Genomic DNA, 21,502 nt, shown 5'->3' on the forward strand with positions numbered 1-21,502 from the left:
CAAAAATCACGTATTGCAAAATTACAGTGACTTTTTGTCTGGATCTCATATTACTAACAATGCATCCAGTTCATTTTTCATGTTACAAGGTGGACTCTGGCACCAACTGATAATGTGTCTGAAAGTTACTATTAGCATGTGACACTGTTTGCACACTACTTCTGAAAAACAAGTTTAATATTTAGATGGATATGCATGATATTTCAGTGCTAGAAGAGCTCTGTTTTCGTGAAAGGCTATAGTTAAAGGGAAGGATATTTGGATAAAAAGATGTTCAGGCCGCTCTAGTGGGTCCATAAAAGATTTTAAGATGAGACTCTGTTCTTTGTAGATAATAATTTAAGAAAGGCAGAAAAGGATGAAAATTTGAACTTAGTATGTATGTGAAATGTGAAAAAAAGGCCAAGATTAAAGGGAAATGAAAGAAAGTAACTGGAAGTTATGGGAGTTTGAGCACAGGGAATGTTTTGTTCTGCTTTACCCTCTTCAGCTGCTGGAAACTGGAGTTCTGCATGAGAAATGCACGTGCATTGCTGGCTGCATTTCTAGGGACAGAAATAAAGGAGCTGTAGTTTGACAAGTGTATGCCAAAGTGGCATTTTCTGAAGGCAGTAAAGCAACGCATAGGTGAAAAAGGATCTTAGCCAAGGTATGCTTACTGACAAGTTGATTATCATTTAAACTAGCTAAGAATTTTTTTAGATTAGGCATGCAGGATTTTACACCGTTTATCTTAATTTTTGTGCTGGTTTTGGCTGGGATAGAGTTAATTTTCTTCCATGACAATTTTATATAACAAAATTCATTCTATGAGTATCCGTTGCTAGTGTAGAACAATTACTTCATGTTTTAATAGTGTTTCTATGAGGAATGTGTAATTACTCTTTGTGCCAAAAATTTCTTGCATTATGAAAACAAATACAGTTTACAGATGGCACTAACCTATTAATCAGATTCAATAAAAATCAGTAAGTTGGTGAAATATTCCATCTAGTACTAGTAAGGGAAGTGGTGGCATTTCAGAATTAGAAGTAATTTCTATGGCATTTTGCCACTCAATATTTTACACAAAAGGGGTTGTACGTATTCTAGTTACTCTCTTGAACAAGAAGGTATGTCAGATGTCAGAAACTTTTTTCGAACAGTTGGTAAAATGAGATGTCTTTCCTGGCTGTAATTTCCCACGAGGTTACCCTAGATCATTGCATTTCAACTAGCAGCCTGTTTTCCTGGGTTTGGTCCCTGAGATAGTGAATCTGTCCTGGCCACCTTTTTCTCCTGTGGCAAGTAAGGAATGGTTTGTGGTCAGATCCTGCCTCTGCACAGACAGGTACTTTGAACTCAAGTTGCTGCCGTTGCCTCCAGAGCTCATGAGAAGGTGAGGGAGGAGGACAGTTTTATTCCAAAATTGTGATCCAGCCATAATAACAATGAAGGCTGGGCCACCCAGAAATAAGCTATCCTTTTGTATAGTAGGCACTGAGAAGCAATCCAAGAAATACTGTAGTTTGCACCCATGCACACACACAAACCCACATACACACATAGTATGTGGAAGAATACCTCTTTCGTGATAACTAGTCTAGTTATTTGCAGTGTCTGGACTTTTGGGGTCCTGGCTTGTGCATTTGGAGTGGTTTTTTTAAGCAAATAGAATTGGCTGTATTAGGATCTAGTGTTTTATGGGATTTTCCCCACAACTTATTCACAGCATGGCTGGAGATGAGGCTAATTTTTGTACACATTTAGAAAAAGCAGTTTATTTAGGAACAAATAAGGGGAGAAGTATCTTTTTTCACTTAAATTAATGGATGATACAAAAGAAGAAAAATGTGAACATGCAGTTAAAGAACGAATGTGAGATAATATGGTAACTAAATGTGCTTGATATTCTCTGTTGCTAGTGTTCAATACATAATAGTTAGAGGATGTTTGAGGGAATTCATAATTTCCTGTGTGACACCCCCTGACCTTCTTGGTCAGAAGGTGAGCATGCCATTCAGGATCATTGGATGTGGCAAGGGAAGAAAGTGACTGAGGGGAGGAGGTGGTCTAAAATGTTTATCAAGATGTTCTGTGTTCACTGAAGGTAGAATTAAAAGTTAAAAATTTATGGGGCTTTCTGTTGCCACAACAGAGTGAAACTGGAAAACTGGATTTCACCCAGTCTTCATGTGAGGGAAGTGATGGGCTGTCCCAGCCACTTTCCAGTTGTTATGTGATCCAAATTATCCTGAAAACACATTTGTGTGTAATTTATTATAACTAGTGCATCGTTTGGTACTGCAAGTATTTTACTGCAAGCAACATTTATGTGGTTTGTTCCTCTCTGTCATTTGGTAGCCAGTGAAGTACCTTCATAGGTAAAATAATGCAACTTAATGCTCAAATGACTTCTGATTTTTATGAGCAGAACAGTCGCCCGGAAAAACTGTGGAACTGCAAAGCTGCCAGCTTTTCCAATATCCTCCAGACAATTTATATTGAAGATAAAGTTGCAAGTAGAGAACCATCATGGTGTCTGGCTGGGACTATGTGCACACATGTGCACACACACAAGTTGGGCTTTGTCTGGGATGTTTGTGTTATTCCATATGTCATTTTTTTTTTCAGAATATTCATCACTTTATGAACCTATGCTTGTGCTGTCTTACATGGTTTTTTATGCTCTGCTGAAATGACTCTCCTGCTATTGCTAAACTTGTTCTGGATTTATACCAAGAGAAGATCTGGTTTCTTCAGGCAGACTGCCTGCCAGACTTGCATTAAGTCAGGTCTGCATAGATCTGCAAAGCAGCAGCCTTCATCATAGTTATGCAACTGTCATGCATAGCCATGATTTGGTTAAGACACAAAAGAATACTTCTTTCTTAAGGGAAGTTCACAAAGGGTTTTCTGTGTATCTTCAGAAGGTGCTGAACAGAGCCTTCCTGTCTATTATGTGACAAAATGGAGCACTTCAGCCTGTGCAAGCGTAAGCTGTCTGGAAAGCTGCAGTACATGGTTAGGCTAACATAGGGTCACTTCCCATAGCTGTTGCTCGGCCACTTGGGTCACTTCACATAGCTGTTGCTTGGCCACTTGGAAATCTGTGATCAAGATCGCAGTGTGTGACTAGCAAGGTCAGTGTTGGTTTTTGCTGTGTTTTGAAGTCTTGGTCATGTTTTACCTGTGAGATGTTACATGCAGTCAAGCTGTTTATTGACTTGCTTAAAAAATACTGAGAAATTTGAAAACCTTTTCAGAAAATTACCCAGTTGAAGGTTATAATGTTCTTCAAGCTCTGTTCCTGATGCATTAAATGTAGTGCTGCTATTTAAAGCCAAGAAAAGGGAACTCTGGCATTAGTTGCCTCAGTTATAAATAATGTTAGGTGTTAGGATTTATATGATCTTGACGTGGACAGTGTATATTCAGAGTGTCTGGTTGGAGTGTCTACATTTAATGTCAAAGGGTAATGCTCTGTAACAGGGTTGCTATAGTGACTTTGCAGTGACTTATTATTTTGGGGGTTCATATTTGAAAGAAGTAGTGTTTGATTCTGTAGGGTGCAGAAAGTATCCCCAAGGAATGCCGGGTGGTCTTAACACCACTAACTTCAGAACACAGAATGCTGTTTAATACTTCTAGGATTAAGCCTTGCAGATGGAGCTTATTTATATCGTGTGAACTAACTATTCCTGTTTATGTTGTTTTGTATTGTTCTCATATATAAGCCTAAAATAAATCACAGCAGTGCACTTAGCACACTGGTTCTGTCTGGTGTGAGTGATGTCTGCCAGTGGTGTTGGGCACATCACAGTTCCATTTTCACACAGAATGGAAGCAAAATACTTCTCTGATTTAATATTTAAAGTCCAGTACAGATCCAGCGATGGATCCTACTTTAAATACTTTGTCATATAGAAACAAGTCATATAGTCATATAGAAACAAGTAAGATGTGTAATAGGAATTCCTTCCCTTCCCTTGCTCCGTGACACTTTTGTAAGCAAAGCTATTTCCAGTATCATCCATGATTTCTTTTAGTCTTAAGTTGGATACATTCATCCTTTCTCTCTCCTCTACTGTCTGTTCTTCCTTCCTTGGCCCCTATAGAAAAAAGGGGAAAAGTCCACTTTTTTGTATAAAATGGAGTTATTTTAAACAATTTTCAATAAATCAATACAGAAAATTAATTGCACTGTTTTTGTTAAACAAAAAGACCAGCTGCAGCCTATTAGTGTATGGTGCACTGGTCAAATGGGCCAAGAGGTGCTGTGACCTAGGGATGGGACTGGGCAACCTCAGCGGAGCAAGAATCCCTGACGCTGATACCACTTCTGTCATCAAACCAGCCAGCTGAGGCTGGGAATGGAGGAGAGAAATGAGGTGAATCATTAGTTCTTTGCTTAATTTCCATTCTTACGCCATGAAATTAGGCTACTTTTTGGGCTGCTGAGCTGTTCCCTTTGTGGTTCCCCTGTGGAAGCACACAGGAGCACACAGCCAAAGCCATTCCAAAAATATGTAGACTTTACAGAAATTTTAGAAGCCACCTCAGGATTTTAGGCATGTGAAAGGGCTCTCATGATTTCTACTTTAAAATCAGTGGCTAAGTCTCTTTTAGAGAATCACTAGCTTTTGTGCAAAGCAATACTATTTTCAGCAGGGAAAGGGCTGGGATTTAATTTTGATCCTGAAGTCACTACTCATATCTTCCTGTTAGCAGAGAAAAAAAATTCCAGGATTGTATTTGTAAATACTTCTCTACTAGTTTGTCAGGGTATTATTTTTTTATTTTGTCTGGTTTTGAAGAGGCCAGAATAGATGGAATTGATCTGAGGTAAGCTTGTAAGAGGCTTTTGCTTATGTCTTACACAAGAGGCTGTCATGGAAACTTAGTAGCCATGGGGTGAGAGGTAAAGCCCTGTTACTGATTAAAAACAGCTTAAAAAGAGTAAATAAAACAAGCAACCTTCATATCATTTTTGCAGGCATTTTCCGGCATGGAAAATGATTGTTAATGACATACCTCAGGAATGAAGCAGAAATGGAGTTAATAGAAATTTTCCGGACAAAATTGTTTTTTATAGGAAAAGTGAATGTTCATTAAAGATGGTAACTGGAAAGATTCCCCTTTTTTGATACAGGAAAAAAAAACACTTTTAGCCTTTCCAATTGAAAGATTTTTAAAGAAAAACAAAACCAAAAAAAGCATCAAAACCCCTCACAAATATTCCTGCAACAATAAAAAATCCAAGTAAACTGAAAAGAGATTATTTGGCTGGGGGAGGGAGGGAAAGACTGAGTTGAAGGATGACAGTTCTATATTCTAGGACTGGGAAATAAATTTTCCGTTGGTTAATTCAGGTAACGAAAAAAGTGATAACTAGAACAAGGCAACCTTAAAAAACTATAAAGGAAACACATCCAGAACAACTAAAAAAGTACTATCTTCATAAATAATGATGTAACTCTTAATAATAAATAACTTAGAGCCCCATTATTTGGGTTAAAAGCTTGGTAAGTTTTTTTTTTTTTTAAGTTTTGAGATTTAAGGACTATTTTAAAATGGCAGTTGCATTTGCATAGGCTAGGATCATTACTATGAAATGTGCCTAATTATCTACATAAGTTGCCATTAGAAGAAAATATACATGGTCAGTGGTATGTTACCACAGATTTGGCTCAAACATGGACTATTATCAGAAATTGAATACTTTTTTTTTTTTTTGTAAGTTTGCTTCAGTTTGAGATGGTGTGAGTTCCGTCAGCCTTACGGAAAAGCAGAATAAGATGTTATCCAATAGCTTACATCTCAAAAAATGCACCATGTCTTAACATTTTGGTTTTGGGTAGATCTTCCTCCTTGGTCTTTTTGAAAGACTGTTTGTAACTTCATGCCTCTGATGAATAAGTGTGCTCATGCCTTGACTGGCCTGTGCTGCCTTCCTCATGCTCCTTCCCAAGCCGCAGAGTGGAGCCACACCTGATGCTCCTTTCTCAGGTCTCCGGGGAGATGCGAAACTGCTTCATTTCAGTCTTGGCAAGACATGGCATCGCACTTTATTTTCAATTACAGATCAAGTGCTAGTTTTAACTTTGATTTTCTTGGATCTTCTTTGTATACGTTACGAACTTTTCTATCTAAATTTCCTATTTATATTTATCCTGTATTCAAGGTGTGGATTTGGGTGAAAAAAGTAAAAATGTGTGGATTTTTTTTTTCTAGAGAGTATGGCTTTAAATAGTTACGTTCCTTCTCCAAGGCTTCTCCAAAACTCTGATTTTAGACTTGGGGACAGCACTATGAGTCAGCACTACAAACATTTTCTTTAGACCCTTGGGAATATTTGGAATTCAACAAATGATAGCTAGTAGCTTCTTGGGACATGCTTAATATTAGGTTAAATGACTCATTCCTGGGTCAAAATAACTAGTAGGAATTTGTGCCAATGTAGTTGTTCTTCTTGTTACATATGAAATGCAGGTTAGCAGATTTGTTCTTCACGCCTGTATGAGTCTAATAGTATATGATTATTTTTAATAGGACGTGTTACATTTCTCTTACAGAAAGTCAGGATTTGAGGTATTTTTCTTTCTAAGTACAAAGTGAAAGAGAATTATTAAAGAAAAGTTGAGAGAATTGGTAAGTGGTAGCTTTATTTTAATCTGTACAACGTTGTGTAGGAACTAGTTTCAGCAATCTGCTTAAACCATAAGAAGCAATCTAAGATAAATACGTCTATATTTTATTAAATAGAAAGCCCTTTAAAAACTGTTGGTTGTAATTTATTCTCTTCAGAAATGATCCTGTCATAACATTATAGAGATAGCCTACATTACTGTTGAGCTTTATAAAGATTCTTTTTCTTTTACATGTTTGTGATCATCCTATGTAGATTAGCACATAGATTGGACTAATTTTAATTTTTTGTGGTAACCTGGATTTTTATTCTCAGAACCACATCTCAGAAACACTAAAATGCTAATTACTTTATTTATCTTGACACAGAAAAGATTCTTGCTGGCACTTGATGAATCCTTTTATGAATACTAGTACATCTTCTCAAATCCTATCAGAGCTGCACAAACTGTACAAACTATGTCGTGTTTTTTTTCTTGTGCATGTCAAAAGTTATGTTTGTTAGTTGGCTACAAGGTCCTGACTTCCAAGGCAAAGCAGCACGCGCTGTGCAGAGCACTGTCAAGGGATTGCAATGGTTCACTAAGGTCCCAGTCCTGCAAGCACTTTTGTTCATGTTTAACTTGTGTGCAGTATGGGTAGTTATATGGGCAAGAACATGGATATACTTTTGCAAAGTTAGCGCCTCTAGTTATGTGCAACTCCACAGCTTTTTGGCCCGTAGCTGTGAGGCTGTATCTGTGAGACAAGTCAGAGTCAACAGCAGAGCAGCTTTTAATAAGTTTGTCATTTGGGCTTCTGCAGTATTTTGTTTCAGTCTGTGCAAGAGTTTCACAAATTAATGGGGATTTTTTTTTAATTTAAAATTCCCTGAGCATGAATTTCTGCATACCTCTATGAAAATATGTTCATACTCTTTTGACACCATAAGAGAAAGTCTTAAAGGAGCCTTCCATAGGAAACTAAAATAAATAAAATAGTTTTCTCTTTCAGTGCATTCCTTCTAATGTGGTCAGCTGTTTCATGGCAAGAAGAGAATTTCTGATCAACTTCTTTATGGAAAGAATGTGCTGCGAAAGTCCTTGGTGTATGCAAGTTGGAGAACTGTTGGATGAGGCACTTTAGATAATCCAAGTGTGATATAATTGCTAAAGAGCAGTAAAGAAGTCTCTAAAGCCACAACCTAAGCTATAAAGTAATGTTGTTGGTCAAAACACAGTTGGATTTGTAACTGGAAACAAACTAGGAGCCACTAAGTGGACTACACAAAGTTCTTTTCTGGAGAGAAACAAGAATTTCCTCCAAGAGAGAAGCTGGGTATGCTATTGCAGGTAGCTGCCTCCAGACAGCACTCTCTATGCTCAGTCTGTCCTAAGTGCCTCAGATCTGGCATCCTTCACTGGTACTCCAGCAGACCCTGCACCTTCATGAACACCTCTCTGATGCTGCTGTGTCACACACCCTGTGGCACACAAATACACCTTTCGGCTGAATCTACGAAAATGCCACTCCACTGGGTGGCAACATGGTCTTCTTGCAATTTCAAGTATGCATGACTTAAAACACACAAAAAACTATGTCTGAGTGTCCATAGGACCTCTGCACCAAGCCTTGTGTAGTGGGGATATACTGATCTACCCCACAGTGCTCTAGATCTAGGCGGGACAGATGCAAGCTATTTTATTTCACCAGCCAGCGTACTCCCTGCCTCTTGGCCGGCAGCCAGGGACAGTTCTAGGTTTGAATGCCTTTAGCAGCATAGCTGCTGTGTGCTCCTGTTCCCAGGATTAAGTTTTAGAAAGTCCAGTGAACCGCAGAAGCGCAGCTCCTATCTGTCTTTGTAATGATCCATAAATTTACTGGTGTTACCAGGGATGAAATGTTATCACAGCCAGGTGATAGCTCCGAAGGAACCAGAAAGTGCACTTGTGAGTGACTTTCCAGCCCCATGGATGTCAGCAGAGGTTCTACTGTGAATTTAAAGAATGAGGATGAAATTTTGAACCGATTTATACAGCCTCTGAAGGATTTGAACTTTTAGTGTCTGTAACAAATCTGTACCATAATAAGGTCAAGAATAAAAATGAAGAGAGGCAGAAAGCAAAGAGGGATCTGGTTAATACTAAATCTGACTTACTGTAATCTTGTTTCTGGCATTTTCCATAAAAGGAAGATCCACTTCTGAAGAGACAATCCCAGAGGAGCTGGTGCCTAGAAATGGTACCAAAGAAAGTTTTGGAGATGCTGCGGTTACATGGATGAATAAATAACTGCTCATTTTCCAGTTTTCAGTGAGATGTACTGGAAGTGGATTTTTGCAAACTCTAGAAACCTTATGGTACATTCACTGGATTGTTTTATGCTGTATATTAGATAAAGTAGTTAAATATCGTGATTGCGATCTATGTTATAGCACTTGCAGACAAACTTAAACTAGAGAAATCATTTGCATGGTTATATTTCTATTCTGTTTGGGGAGTAAATCCATGAAAGATGTAGTGATGGTGCTCTACTGTGAAATAATAAGAGTGGTAGGGTTTTTTCTTCTTAATTGTACAGTGAATAAATTGAAAGAGTGCTAGAGATTGCAATGGGTAGTGAAAAAAGATCCAGGAAAAAGGTGACACCCCTAAAATATTTATTGTAGAAAAGTGTGAACAATCCTTGTGGTGTTGTGGTTGTGTATTGTTGGGAGAGGAAGGGTTAGTCCATTCTGTCATTACTGTCTGCTTCTTTCTGTTTCCTAATTCAAAGTCCTTATTTTGAATCAAATCCTGACCCCAGTGATATAATTTGGAATTTTGCTGTTGGCTTCAGTCTGACCAGGTTTGTGCATTTAATACCAAGAATTGTTTGTCTTGCTCTGTGAATATGACAACATGTCCTGGATGGCTCTGTGTTAATTCTGCACAGTGCAAAAGGTTTTGAAATGTGTGTACATACAAATGCAAACAATGCATGTATATAAAATGTCCATAAAATATTTTATAGGTATTTTATAGATGCTATAGGAAGAACCATGATTATAGGGAATTAATATGTTTACAGGAATGCAACTTTGAAATTAAACTACTTTCTTAAGCTTGTTCTACCTTCCTGGAAATACAGAATTCCAGTTCCCCTGTTTAAATTTGGGCCCATGCCCCTCTTATGATCACATCTATATGGCCTGCATAGCCTTCAGTTCTATGGCCACATTTAGAACGAAGTCGACAGTAGTTGTCAAGGTTTGCTTTTTTGTTTGGTTTTGGGGGGGGGTGGGTGTGATTTTGGTTTGTTGATTTTGGGGTTTTTTTTGCTTTGACCTGCTAAACTGTCTTTTATTAAAAACTTAATAAAGCCACTTGGGAATTATTTACATATGGTGATACCCCAGACAGTGGTTCCAGCTCCAAGAGTGACATAAGTTTGTAGATCAGCCCAGTACAGTGCATCACCATTAACCTGGCAGGAGTCTACCAGAAAGCAATCGAAGCGGAACACCAACGCCAGGTTAGCCTCACACTCAGCTTTTCTGTGGGGGTATCCTGCCCTGATACTGTGGGGAAGGTATGCCTGAGGAAGGCTAGCTTTTAGAAGTCAAGTAGAAATGGAGTCTCTGTATTCAGCAGATTATGAAGCAATTACAGCTTCTACTTTTTTTTAAAGTGAAAGGGATGTTTTCCCATGATTAAGCAATAAATCACTTAATTTATGCATTAACAACAATTCCTAATGGATCTACATGGTTGTAAATAATTCAGATCTGGCCTTGAGGATGTCAGCTAAAATCCATGCAAGTAATTATCAGATCATTCACGGACTTGCTAGAGGGTGATGGTTTGGGAAAAAAATGCCTCGATGTTGTCACGGTTGCAAGTGATGCTCCTTAAAAGTAATTTCCGTATATTTCCACACAAGAACCGTGCTTAGCAGCTTGCACCTCTAGCATAACTTCTTGTTTCTGTCTTCTGACTGGTACTAACTGCGAAAGAGATAAAGCTCGTATTTAACAAGGATGAGGTCAGCACAAGGGGAAGAATGAGTATTCTTATCATTAGAGCTTCAATGAACAAGACCTTTTCTCTTTACACCTTTTTGCACTTTAAGGAAAGAATAGCCTTGGATAATGTAAGAAATGACATCTGGACTTGTGGTCTTGAAATACAGCCCACTCCCATGGAGCACACTCTTCTTGGAGGCATTTGTCCTCGGATCTGGGAGAGCTGAGGAAAGGTTGTCTTCGTCCCTTGCGTGTGGCTGCAGGAAGCAGGACTTCTCATGAGGGAAGGAAGAGGAGCCTTCTGTGCTCCTGCAGCACTGGCAGACTTTACACTTAGGGAAAACTAAAAGCTGAGAGCAAGTTGCAGGGGGCTGCCACACTACATGTGTTTTTCTCCATATTTTCTTAGGAAAGACTTTTTAATTATGAAAAGCATAGGCCTTTTCTCAGCAAGATTCATATTTTCAGTGTTCTCTGAACAAAAAGAGAGATAGTGAAACACAAGTGTTTTAAGGGAAACAATATGCCATGAATAATGTTTACTGGAAATGCTACTACATGTTTGGGGTGGGGTTGCCTGCCGTTGGAAGTAATAAAAATACAGCTGTATATTATCCATTGGGGTTTGGTTTATTCTGGAAGCTAATTTTTAAGAAACTGAGGGTTATTTATTGGTTGTGTCACAGGAATATTTGGACTGTTCTAATTCCAGCCTTCAGCATTTTTACATTTCAAGTCATATATAAAGGAGAATCAAGATATATGGTGCATCTACCCCAGTTCAACAGAATGGGCTCTAACCAGACTCTAAATATAGTCTCTTCTGTGTTGTTTCTAGCCACAGCAATACTTTTCAAATTATTTATATTCTTCTAAAATTTACTCAGCAAAAGCAGTTTTCATGCTACAGTATTGGATTCAGGTCTCAAAGTGTTGCAAAGTATCCTTCAATATGCTTCAAAGCCAGTTTATTTTTTACAAGGGGAGTGAACGCGAAAGCTGGGAAGACTTTGCTTTCACAGTGGGAGACCAAGTTTGACATCCACATTTTTGCTTTTCCTTCAGGATGTGTAAAAGGAGTCCCTGGTGGGTGTGTGGTGGGTACCCTCACAACAGTGTGCGTTTTATATGCAAGCACGTAAGTGTGTTTAAATGTAGAAAACGGCATTCCAGCTGGATTTGGTGTCATGAAGAGAGTGGGTATGATTTATCTGAACAGCAGCAAGACTCTCTCTCTCCCTCCCTTCCTTAGCTGGGCAAATAGCTGGCGGGCTCGCAGTCCTCCAATCACCCGGGCTGCCGAGCCTCCACCCCTCAGCACCAACAGCTCTCACACCACCTAGAGCTGGCTTTTAAAGCAAATATTTTAATAAAATCACTTTCCGTCATTACTCTTCCATTTAAGATGGCAGAAGTTCGGGACTGGGTAAGAGGAGTAGAAGTTTGCCCAGCAGAAGTTGCTCTGAATCAGGTTTGTAATGAAGTTTACTGCTGAAAGAAGTTGCCTGAAAGCAACGTAGCTTATCATAGGAACCTTTGCCTTTAACATATGTGCTTTTTGAGTAACAAGAGCTGTGGTATGCAGTATTACATTTAGTTTACATTACAGCATTATTGTGTCTCTGACAAAGTGCAAATTACAGTGGTCATATATAGAAGATGCAATTTATGTTTTCCTTCCCAGTCTGCCTGGAAGGTGTTTCTGCTTTTGAATGATAAAGCTTTCCTTTTCCGTTTTATACATATTAGACTTCTTTTACAGGCGCTGCTTTCCAATTTTAGGGGTTTAAGTATTATTTAAATACACTACTTTGAATATTCCAAGACATTAGGAGTTTTGTGAAAGTCTTTGGCACAACATCAACTTTTAGGACACTTGCAGTAAAATCATGTATTGTCTGTGCATGTGTGTATACACACACACAAATCATAGCCTATACCTAGTTTTGCTTCATCTCTAATTCTTTTACTTTCATATATTACTGCACTAGATCTAATCAATGCAATACTGCAATTTTGAATAAGGCTAAATGTACTTAAGAGCAAACAAAAATTTTCTCATAAATTCTATAGATGGAAAATATAAAATATAAACTTTTACAGTTTTTTTTCAGGAAAATGAGGCTGAAGGAAGGCTCTAAACTAATCTGTATATAATCAGTATATATTTATATTTTCCCATTTTCAATATGTTACAAACTTATTGGAGTATTTTCTCCCTAATTGATATGCTGTTTAAAATGTTAAACTACCACACCTAAAATTTATAGTATATTATAGTATATAATATTAGCACAACAAAATAGGTTATAAGTAAAATATCTTTAAGTTACTTTTGCCTCAGGAATCTTTAAACATACATCTCAATAACAGTATTAAAACTTTCAGATATTTTATATTGCTTTATAACAGTTGCTCTCCATATGAGATTTTTATGTTTTTTATTAGAGCTTTTAACAGAAAATTTTGTAGCAAAAGTTGAATGGCAACTGCAGCAAAACTTTGGGTTTTCCCACCTGTAGTTTGGGTTTGATGTGTACTAACGTGAACCACTTATTACACGTAATTAAATTAAAATGTTATTTTAATGGAAGAGTGTGGTGATACATGATATATGTGGTGATACATGATAAGTTACTTTTTTTCTCCAATATCCACCTATTGTTTGTGGTTTGTTTTGGGGTAGGAGGCTGTTAGGTTATTTTTACATGGAAAACACTTTGCAAAAATGGTAGATTTTACATGACTGTGAAGCAGTCAAAGCAATTTTAAAGATGAATACAAACTTTGCAGATGGAGACTTTGTCCCTTGCATTGTGTTTCTAGTTACAAGGTTTTTGACACCAAACTTTTCCTGCTAGAAGAGGGCTAACAATAGACGACCATTAAATGTTCGTGATCATCCATCTGAATAGAAGAGCTGGTATGAATTATAAGGCTGGACTCATCTTCTTGGGTTAGCATTCAGATGCATGGTGGTCAAGCAGTAAATTATCTGGTTTACAACTGGCCAGGAAAGACAGAAATTAAGAAGGGTCTATCAGCAGCTACTGTAGAGAAAAAAACCCAAGACAATAAAGAACAAAAGGAATTGGAGAAGTATCTCTGCTTATTCAGGTACTCTGACAAATACTGTGAATGTCCATTAGACATGAGGAAGCTTTGGGGTTTTTTTTCCCCCTATGTTAGATAGCTCTGTCCAATTCCTTTCCTGTCTAAACGAAGTCCTCCTGTCCTGCCTGTCTCTTTGTTGGATGCAGCTGAAGGGGTAAAACTGTAAACTGCAATGTGGATAGCATTGCAATTCTTTCTAGGAATGCATTCAAGGAAGGAGGAGGCTTGAATATGGGCTGAACATTGGTCCTCAAGTCTAAGGCAGTTGAATTGGGGCTTCTCTTTTTTGGAGGACTGTTGGAGGCATATTCTGTGTCATAGAGTAATCTGTAGCTAAAGAAAAACTTAGTTCAAAAGAGGCTTCAGAAGTGCAGTGACCCAGCACATGCAGAGTCAGAGAGCTGCCACCTCAGTTGTACACAGCAAAAGGAACATGCCAGGGTCAGTGACAAATGGACTTCACAGGTGTTTGCTTGTGACAAATGTCTCTGTATAGTAGACTTCACTGAAGTGGAGCCTAGCACAGGTTTGAATGCATGGGAGAAGCAACAGGTTGGGTCTGCTCCTCACCTTAATTAGAAATAACTGCACGCTTTTGGGGAGTGCAAGGGCATTTTCCTTTTTGGTTTCTTATCACTAATTTCCTATGCTTAAACTCTGTATAAGCTCAGGATTCAATCTTTACTCTGTTTAAACTGCATGAACAACTCAGCCCACCCTGACTAATGGCACATTCAGGCTAGATGCCTAACACTGTTGTTCAAAGGCAGGCAGGTATCCAAGTCTGCTCTAAGAAACATAGGAAAGGAGCCTCAGAGATGCCTCAGAAGCACTGTGAGCTCTGTCAGCAGCAGAGCATTAAGAGAGCTCACTTCCTTCTTGATTGATTACCCAAAATATTACCAAAACCCCCATTTCCAAGCTGTCAAGTGTGTCTCCTCAGGAAGGCTCTGAGAAGAGCCAGTGATCATCAGCTGTGCAGGACGTTCAGCAGGGGCCCGAGCCACTGCTGGTGGAGCTTATGGCAGCAGAGGCAAAGACAAAGCAGAGGCCACAGTGGTCTGCTAGGACAAGGCAGGCTTAGACTGCAATGGGGAAAGGAGGAAGTAAAAAGGAGCAATTAGGAACATACTGAGACCTGGTGGTCAAAAAGTAGGAGAGATCATTTTTTTTCCGTGTTCACTTACCCTACTTCATGTTCCTCTCTGTCCTAAAGATCAACAGAAAATGAAACCGTGAGATTTGCCCAATCATGCCGGCACAGGAGTAAGACCCTTTTTAAGAGTGTGTGGTTGCAGTCAGTATAAGCTTGTCTATGACAATGCTGCCACCAAAAGGCACACCCAGCTGTTACCTTCTTTGCTTCTGCAGGTTAGTATTTGAGCGTGATCCGTGCTCAGCCACAGTGTTATGATAAGCTGTGCTTGTGAGTCAGCACACGTCAGCATTGAGTCAGAGCTCAGGCTGTTGTCTTGCACTGGGTAATGTGTTAAAGGATCTGTCTTACAAGGGACATCTCAGAAAAAGGCTGCACTTGTCAGTGATTTCTGAAGACACTTTGTCACCACTTACCTATGTCATTTGGTCCTGTGTGGAGACCAAATATCCTCATAAGCTCACTAGTTCCTCCTGCTGCATCTTCCTATCGAGTATGAAGTGATCAGTACCAGAGTCTTGGGATGTCTCAGCCAAATCTGAAAGGGGGCCAAGTCTGAGGTAATGCTCTGCACTTGGTACACCACAGCAACAGAAGCTGTGAAGCAGTGCTCAGACATGGTTTATTATGCATATGTGCATAGTAAGTATAGGAAACAGCGTAAGACATTCTGGATTGCAGTGCTCATCGTAAAAGGATGTGTGCTCATCAAGTCCATGTTAGGATGGATATACCTAAAAAGATACGTTTCTCATGCGTATGAGATTTTTTTTTTCCCTACAGACACAAAGTTTGTTTCTTGAATCTTGTCTTTGGTTGTGCTCCAGTTTTTAAACGCTAAAGAAGAAAGGGTGGGTTTGAGACAGAACAGGTGTTTCATCTTACTGGCTTGTGGCTAGCAAGAACCAGCCTCCTCTCCTCTCCATAAGAATTAGAGAAAGAAGAAGAAACCCTCCTATTTTGTCACAAGGATTCCTTCACAGCAGAGAAAACCATGGTATCACCCACCTGGCCACTGCAATAGATGACTTTACAACCTTCAAGACTTGTCCCAAATTGCAAAGCAGCAGAGCAATCTGAGATGCCGTTTGAATAACAAAAGTGTTGGAAACTGTTTAGTGTTCAGAGAACAACATCTGCCAGAGTAGTTTCTCCTGTTAATGAAATACCAAATGAACTATCATTTGGGGGGTGGGGGAAATAATTCCTTAAAAAAAGCGCCATGTTTCTGCAACATTGAAATTGCTAAGGGGAAGGGCATGGAGTCACAAGAGCATTGCTGCCTGTAGCCATGGGCTACAGCCTAATGAGTATATTAATATAACACCCTAAGTGATCGCTACAGCTTCAGAAGTGTCATTATGGAAAAAAAACATAGTGGCCTTGGGAATACTTGTCAAAGTACAGCCCAGGATAGACAAACCTGGCTTTGGGGAAGTGGAGTGCCTCAGCCTCAGGCCCAAAGAAAGGCTGCTCTTACTGAAGAGTTCAGGAGCTCCAGCAGGGGATTTTGCCTGAACAGTTCAATGTTGATTCCCCTCAGAAGAGCTTATGGATCTCTTCTGTCTGCCGACACGCACATCATCTTAGTTCTGAAGCTAATGTGTGAAATCTCCTCAGTGGATGAAGTCTACGTACCATGGGCAGATACTTATCTCTGGGAGTCTGGCGGGCTGAAAGGACTGCCTAATTGCAGCAGAGCTTTGGAAACTTGCCTGTCCTGCCTCCTTCCACTGTCCTGGGGAAGCTATCACCTTTCTAATGGGCATTAAGCATCACTGCCCAGAGCTATTCAATTCTATTAACTATCCTTTATCAACTTCCCTTTCCTTGAAAGGGAATAAAGACTTCTTTTTTTTTTTTAAGAATGCTCTTTGAAGACTGAAGTGGCATGTGTGAATGTACTTGGGGAACTATTGCAGGAATAGGAAGAAAGTGTTTCTGCACAGAGATCTCTCTCTTTTTTTCTTTTTCATACCCAAGGGGATTTTTTTCAAGCAATCTCGTATCAGGATGGCAGTTCTCTTGCTTCTGACTCTTTGTTCTAGGATCAGACGTTGTTAAGTGAGCTATCCATCTTGATGCAAAGTCATTGCTGTTAGTGGATTGAACTACTGTGAGTAGAAATGCCCTTTACTGGTCTAGGAAACTGATACAGACCGGGGAGGAATCTACCGGCAGAATATCTTCATCTAAATGAAAAAGATTCTCGGTTCCCAGGAGGGTTCCACTTAACAAATCATGAGCAGAGTATAGATACTTATGGTATGAGTTGCAAAGACAAACATCAGTTTGCGGAGATGGCAGATAGTATCGCTTAATTCTTACCAAACTCTTGGTCATCAACAATACAATTCAAACAAATAAAGAAAGACAGAACTTGTACATTAATGCTGCCTCTTTGAGGTATTATTTTCTATGGGATGCCTGTGTCCTGCCTCCCAAGCAAATGCTTTGGACCCTCAACTATCATTTTTTTGAGTTGGGAAGCAGGCTCACTGCTGTTCCTCCTAGCAGGCAGCCGTATCACAGGCCAGAGAAGCGCTGCCCACCTGCTGGCCTCCAGGACCTAGCTGGTCACAAAATCTGAGCTTGTGTGCAAGAGCTATCACACCCCACACTGCGACATGCACTCAGAATATTGAAGAACTGCAATTGGCATGGGATAAGCAGTTATCCCATCAGGTTTTGTTAGATGATTGTCAGGAGGAGTTGTACAAGATTTCTTGTAAAGATAATTAGTTCTGGGAAACTTCATTGGTGTGGGAGGGAGTAGAAACACTATTTTAATCTGCTTTCAAGGGGTTTTTACTGAAGCAAATTCTAAAGGCAAAAGTCATGTATTTGAAGGCAAAAGGAGATTGCATTGGCTCTGTCAGAAGGATACATTTTAAAGCTTTTGGTGTTTATAGCCTTGGTGTTGGAATTTTAGATCTTAGAAGTCCTTATTTATGTTGGTGCTGATCCTTATCTTAAAAGTCCTTATGATATATGAGATAATAGATGTCTGTTCTGGTTCTGTTTTAGAAATGCTTAAGAAGTGGCCATCAGCAGATAAATAGAAACAATTTCTTCTTTTTTACAGCAGTGTAGTAAACCTGAAGATAATGGGTATCTTTTCCTGGGAAAATAAGTGCTAAATTCAAAATTAGGAATACTGAATCCCTAATATGTGTCCTGGGGAAAAAGCACATGCCAGCTTATTTAATGTCATAGAAGACTGTAAATATATAAATTGCTAGGTGTGATTAACATTCTTTATGCAAAGATGCATATTTATGCAAATATGCAAAATTCTTTTAGTTATTTTTCACCAATATCCATGCTACCTTTTATGTACTATAATGATTTATTTTATTTCAGAGCTCTACATGCACCATGTTGCCCTGTGGACCAGCTTTGTCCTTTGTTCGGTGTCTGGTGCGGAAGAAGAACGTCGGTGGTGAAAGTCTTGAGGACTCCAAGTTGTGCCGATGCTTATCGACGGTAGACCTTATTGCCCTGGGAGTAGGAAGTACCCTTGGTGCTGGTGTTTATGTCCTTGCTGGAGAAGTAGCCAAATCTGATTCTGGACCTAGCATCGTTGTTTCTTTCCTCATTGCTGCACTGGCATCTGTGATGGCAGGGCTCTGCTACGCTGAGTTTGGTGCTCGCGTTCCCAAGACTGGCTCTGCGTATTTGTATACTTACGTAACTGTTGGTGAACTGTGGGCTTTTATCACTGGTTGGAATCTCATTTTATCCTATGTTATAGGTAAGCTTAAGAACAAACACAGGTCTGATGAGTTTCTGAGACAGCAGATACAATATACAGATTTGGGTCTGTCTTTCTTTTCTGTCTCTGTTCTTAGCTACTATTGCTTTTTACTCCTGCTGGGATCAAATAATCAAGGTAATTCGATTAGGTTGTTTCCTCCTGTGCATCACCACTGTAAACAGATTTTTTGCAAGATGCTTTTGCAAACAGTCTGTCTTCAGCAGCATGGACTGATAACTTGTATGAAAATTGTGTCAGACAGTTCAGTGATGATACACAAGAATAAACAGGATTTCTTTGCTGTCTTTGGTCAGCAAGAATAATTTCAGTAAAATCAATAAGCATTTTTTTTCTGAATATACACAGCAGGGACATTTACAGGGACCCCATCACTATAGTGTCTCACTTCAAGAAAGTCATGAAGTTTAAGTACTAACTTGTTAACTATAACCTCATGCTAATTAAATGGTGTCCTATCATGTAATCCCATAAAATACAAAGTTGGCCAGATTTGAATAAAATCAATGCTTATATGGCAGATATTCAAATAACTATTTCAGGGCTTTAGCAGAGACTATGTTTTTTGATTTAAAAATGTTTTCTTCCAGAGGTTTGTGTTACAAGCATCCATTATATTGTGTATAAGCACGCCTAGCTGTATATGTATATGTATACCTAACTACAGGACTGTTGCCCAAATCACTACAAAATCAATATGCCCAAGTATTGTATTGAAGTGTATTTCATGATAGGAGAGTGGTAAAAACAAGGTTGTATTTAGCTGTGGCCACATACACGCTTTACCAGAGGAGAGTATTAGTCTTAAATACTGCCTCCAGCAATATACATCTTCCTAGTGATTTTTTTGCTTTACTTCCAGGTGAACAAACTTTCCTTCATGTTCTTTCTTCAACTGCTTTCTTACATTGATTTATACTGTTTAACATATACCATATTGTAACTTTAGAAATAAGTGTCTTCCAGGATGACATAAAATATAAATGATACAGAAATAATTTCTGCAATATTTTGGGAATAAATGAGGTACAAATTTGTATATTTTAGTTGTAGAGCAATATGTTATCATTTAGAATATGTTATCATGTAGAAAAAGTCTATAATGTTAAAAGCCCTTGGCAAAAAAAATCAGTTTTAGCACAAGCTCTTCTTTTTAAAATGCAAGTAGCGACATGCTTAGTTTTATTTCTTTTTCAGTAGAAGTACTGTATCCTCGTATGTATGCAAAACCCTAAACATGCATATATTTTATGAAGGTACATCAAGCGTAGCAAGAGCCTGGAGTGGCACCTTTGATGAACTTCTTGGAAAACAGATTGGTCATTTCTTCAGAACCTACTTCAAAATGAATTACTCTGGGCTAGCAGAGTATCCTGACTTCTTTGCTGTATTCCTTATATTGCTTTTATCAGGTAAGACCCATAGATGGCTTCATTTATGGTGGCTGGGATGTCAGAGTGTTTCTTACAGACAGAAATGCTAAATTGTAGTTTGTGTTTTATCAGAAATACTTTTATAATGTCCTAGATGTTTAGATGTGCATATGTGTATTGGCACAATGAATCTGGGAATTGAATTTATATAATCTAATTTTCAGCTAATATTCAGAAGAATATTTTTTTTTTAAGCTGAGACATGAAATAATCACTTGTCAGTACTTTTTTATAAAACCAATGATGCATATTGGTGATAACAGGAAAATTATACAGTTTTGTGTGGTTTTTATGGCTTTATCACTGGTAAATGCTTTCAGAGGGACCTTGAGGTTAAGCTCGGTAGTTTGGTAATGTGCTATGCTCCCCTTAAATCACATATTGTGTATGTAGTGGGTATTTGTAAGGGTTTTTTTCCCCTCTAATTTGTTAACTTATTCAGTATAAAATAACTTTCCCCTTTTTAAGTCTTCAAAAGAGTTGTCTAGCCTAGAACTGGTTTGAGCTAAAGGGCACTCCAAGGTACTGGCACGGCCCAACAGACTGGTTTGAAACCTGAGTAAACCTTTCATGACTACTCCACTCAGTTCTGTTTCTTTTATATCTTTACTCACGTATCATGTTTTTAAATCACAAAAATTGACACCAGCTTTTTGAAGGATTGGAAAGCTCAAAAATACTGCAACTTATTTGCATGTTTGCATTTAGCAATTGCTTTCCACAAGGAAACATTCTTACTGCCACCAGGAGAGCAGGAAGCAGTATGTGTATTTTAAAGTGTATAGTTTGTTTTCAGCCAGAACTAGAAGCATTTCCGTATTCAGTAGATGTCTTACCCATATCTCAAGTATTTGTTGTGTTCCATCTCTCTTTAGATCAAATAAAAGCAGGAGCTCTTCTTCTCTGGAAAGTGAAACTGATAAGTTATATGGGTGTAATCTGTTCTCTTATTCTGTTACAAGGAGCTTTTTTGGACTCACTACTTGGGAAAACATTTCCATTCAACTCCTAATGCTAGAACGAGTGGCCAGTGCATCCTAAGCTTTTATTAGGTCTCTGTACATAAAACCATGAGTTCCTACAGTAGTGAGCCTTAATTTATGGCTGTGCTTCTATCTTCAATTAATTTCCTCCTTCTGCCTCTTTTGGTTTTGTTTGTTTTACTAGAAGAAAGCAGAGAACAAAAAATATGTAACGTGCTGAAGTCCCTAATTGAAAAATGTTTGAGACCTACATTATTTAAAAGATTTAGGATGTACCTACACTGTGAGTCACATTGCAGTGTAGGTATTCCCAAGCTGACTCAACACCCATACTTCCAGAAATTTTACCTGAAATTTTACCCAAAATTTTTGAGGTGGTTGTCATATGGTCACTAATGTAAGCCACAAGAAAGTAGCAAAAGTAGAGTGGAA

The 21,502-nt window shown here is 38.7% G+C and overlaps 1 protein-coding gene across 3 annotated transcripts in view; it reads left to right on the plus strand.

The window, feature by feature from the left end:
* Nucleotides 1–21,502, plus strand: part of SLC7A2 (solute carrier family 7 member 2) — a 61,736-nt gene that overhangs the window by 20,343 nt on the left and 19,891 nt on the right. For 2 of the 3 annotated variants that reach the window (XM_075500153.1, XM_075500155.1), the window contains exons 2-3: nucleotides 18,243–18,633; nucleotides 19,911–20,066. In XM_075500153.1, the coding sequence (XP_075356268.1) occupies nucleotides 18,258–18,633; nucleotides 19,911–20,066 (532 nt within the window). In that variant the 5' untranslated portion in view covers nucleotides 18,243–18,257. Of the gene's footprint in view, nucleotides 1–18,014; nucleotides 18,122–18,242; nucleotides 18,634–19,910; nucleotides 20,067–21,502 lie in introns of those variants that run through there. The other variant, XM_075500154.1, reaches the window with a different exon arrangement.

This window comes from Mycteria americana, chromosome 4 (genome assembly GCF_035582795.1).
Source record: "Mycteria americana isolate JAX WOST 10 ecotype Jacksonville Zoo and Gardens chromosome 4, USCA_MyAme_1.0, whole genome shotgun sequence".
In the NCBI taxonomy this organism is placed as follows: domain Eukaryota; kingdom Metazoa; phylum Chordata; class Aves; order Ciconiiformes; family Ciconiidae; genus Mycteria; species Mycteria americana.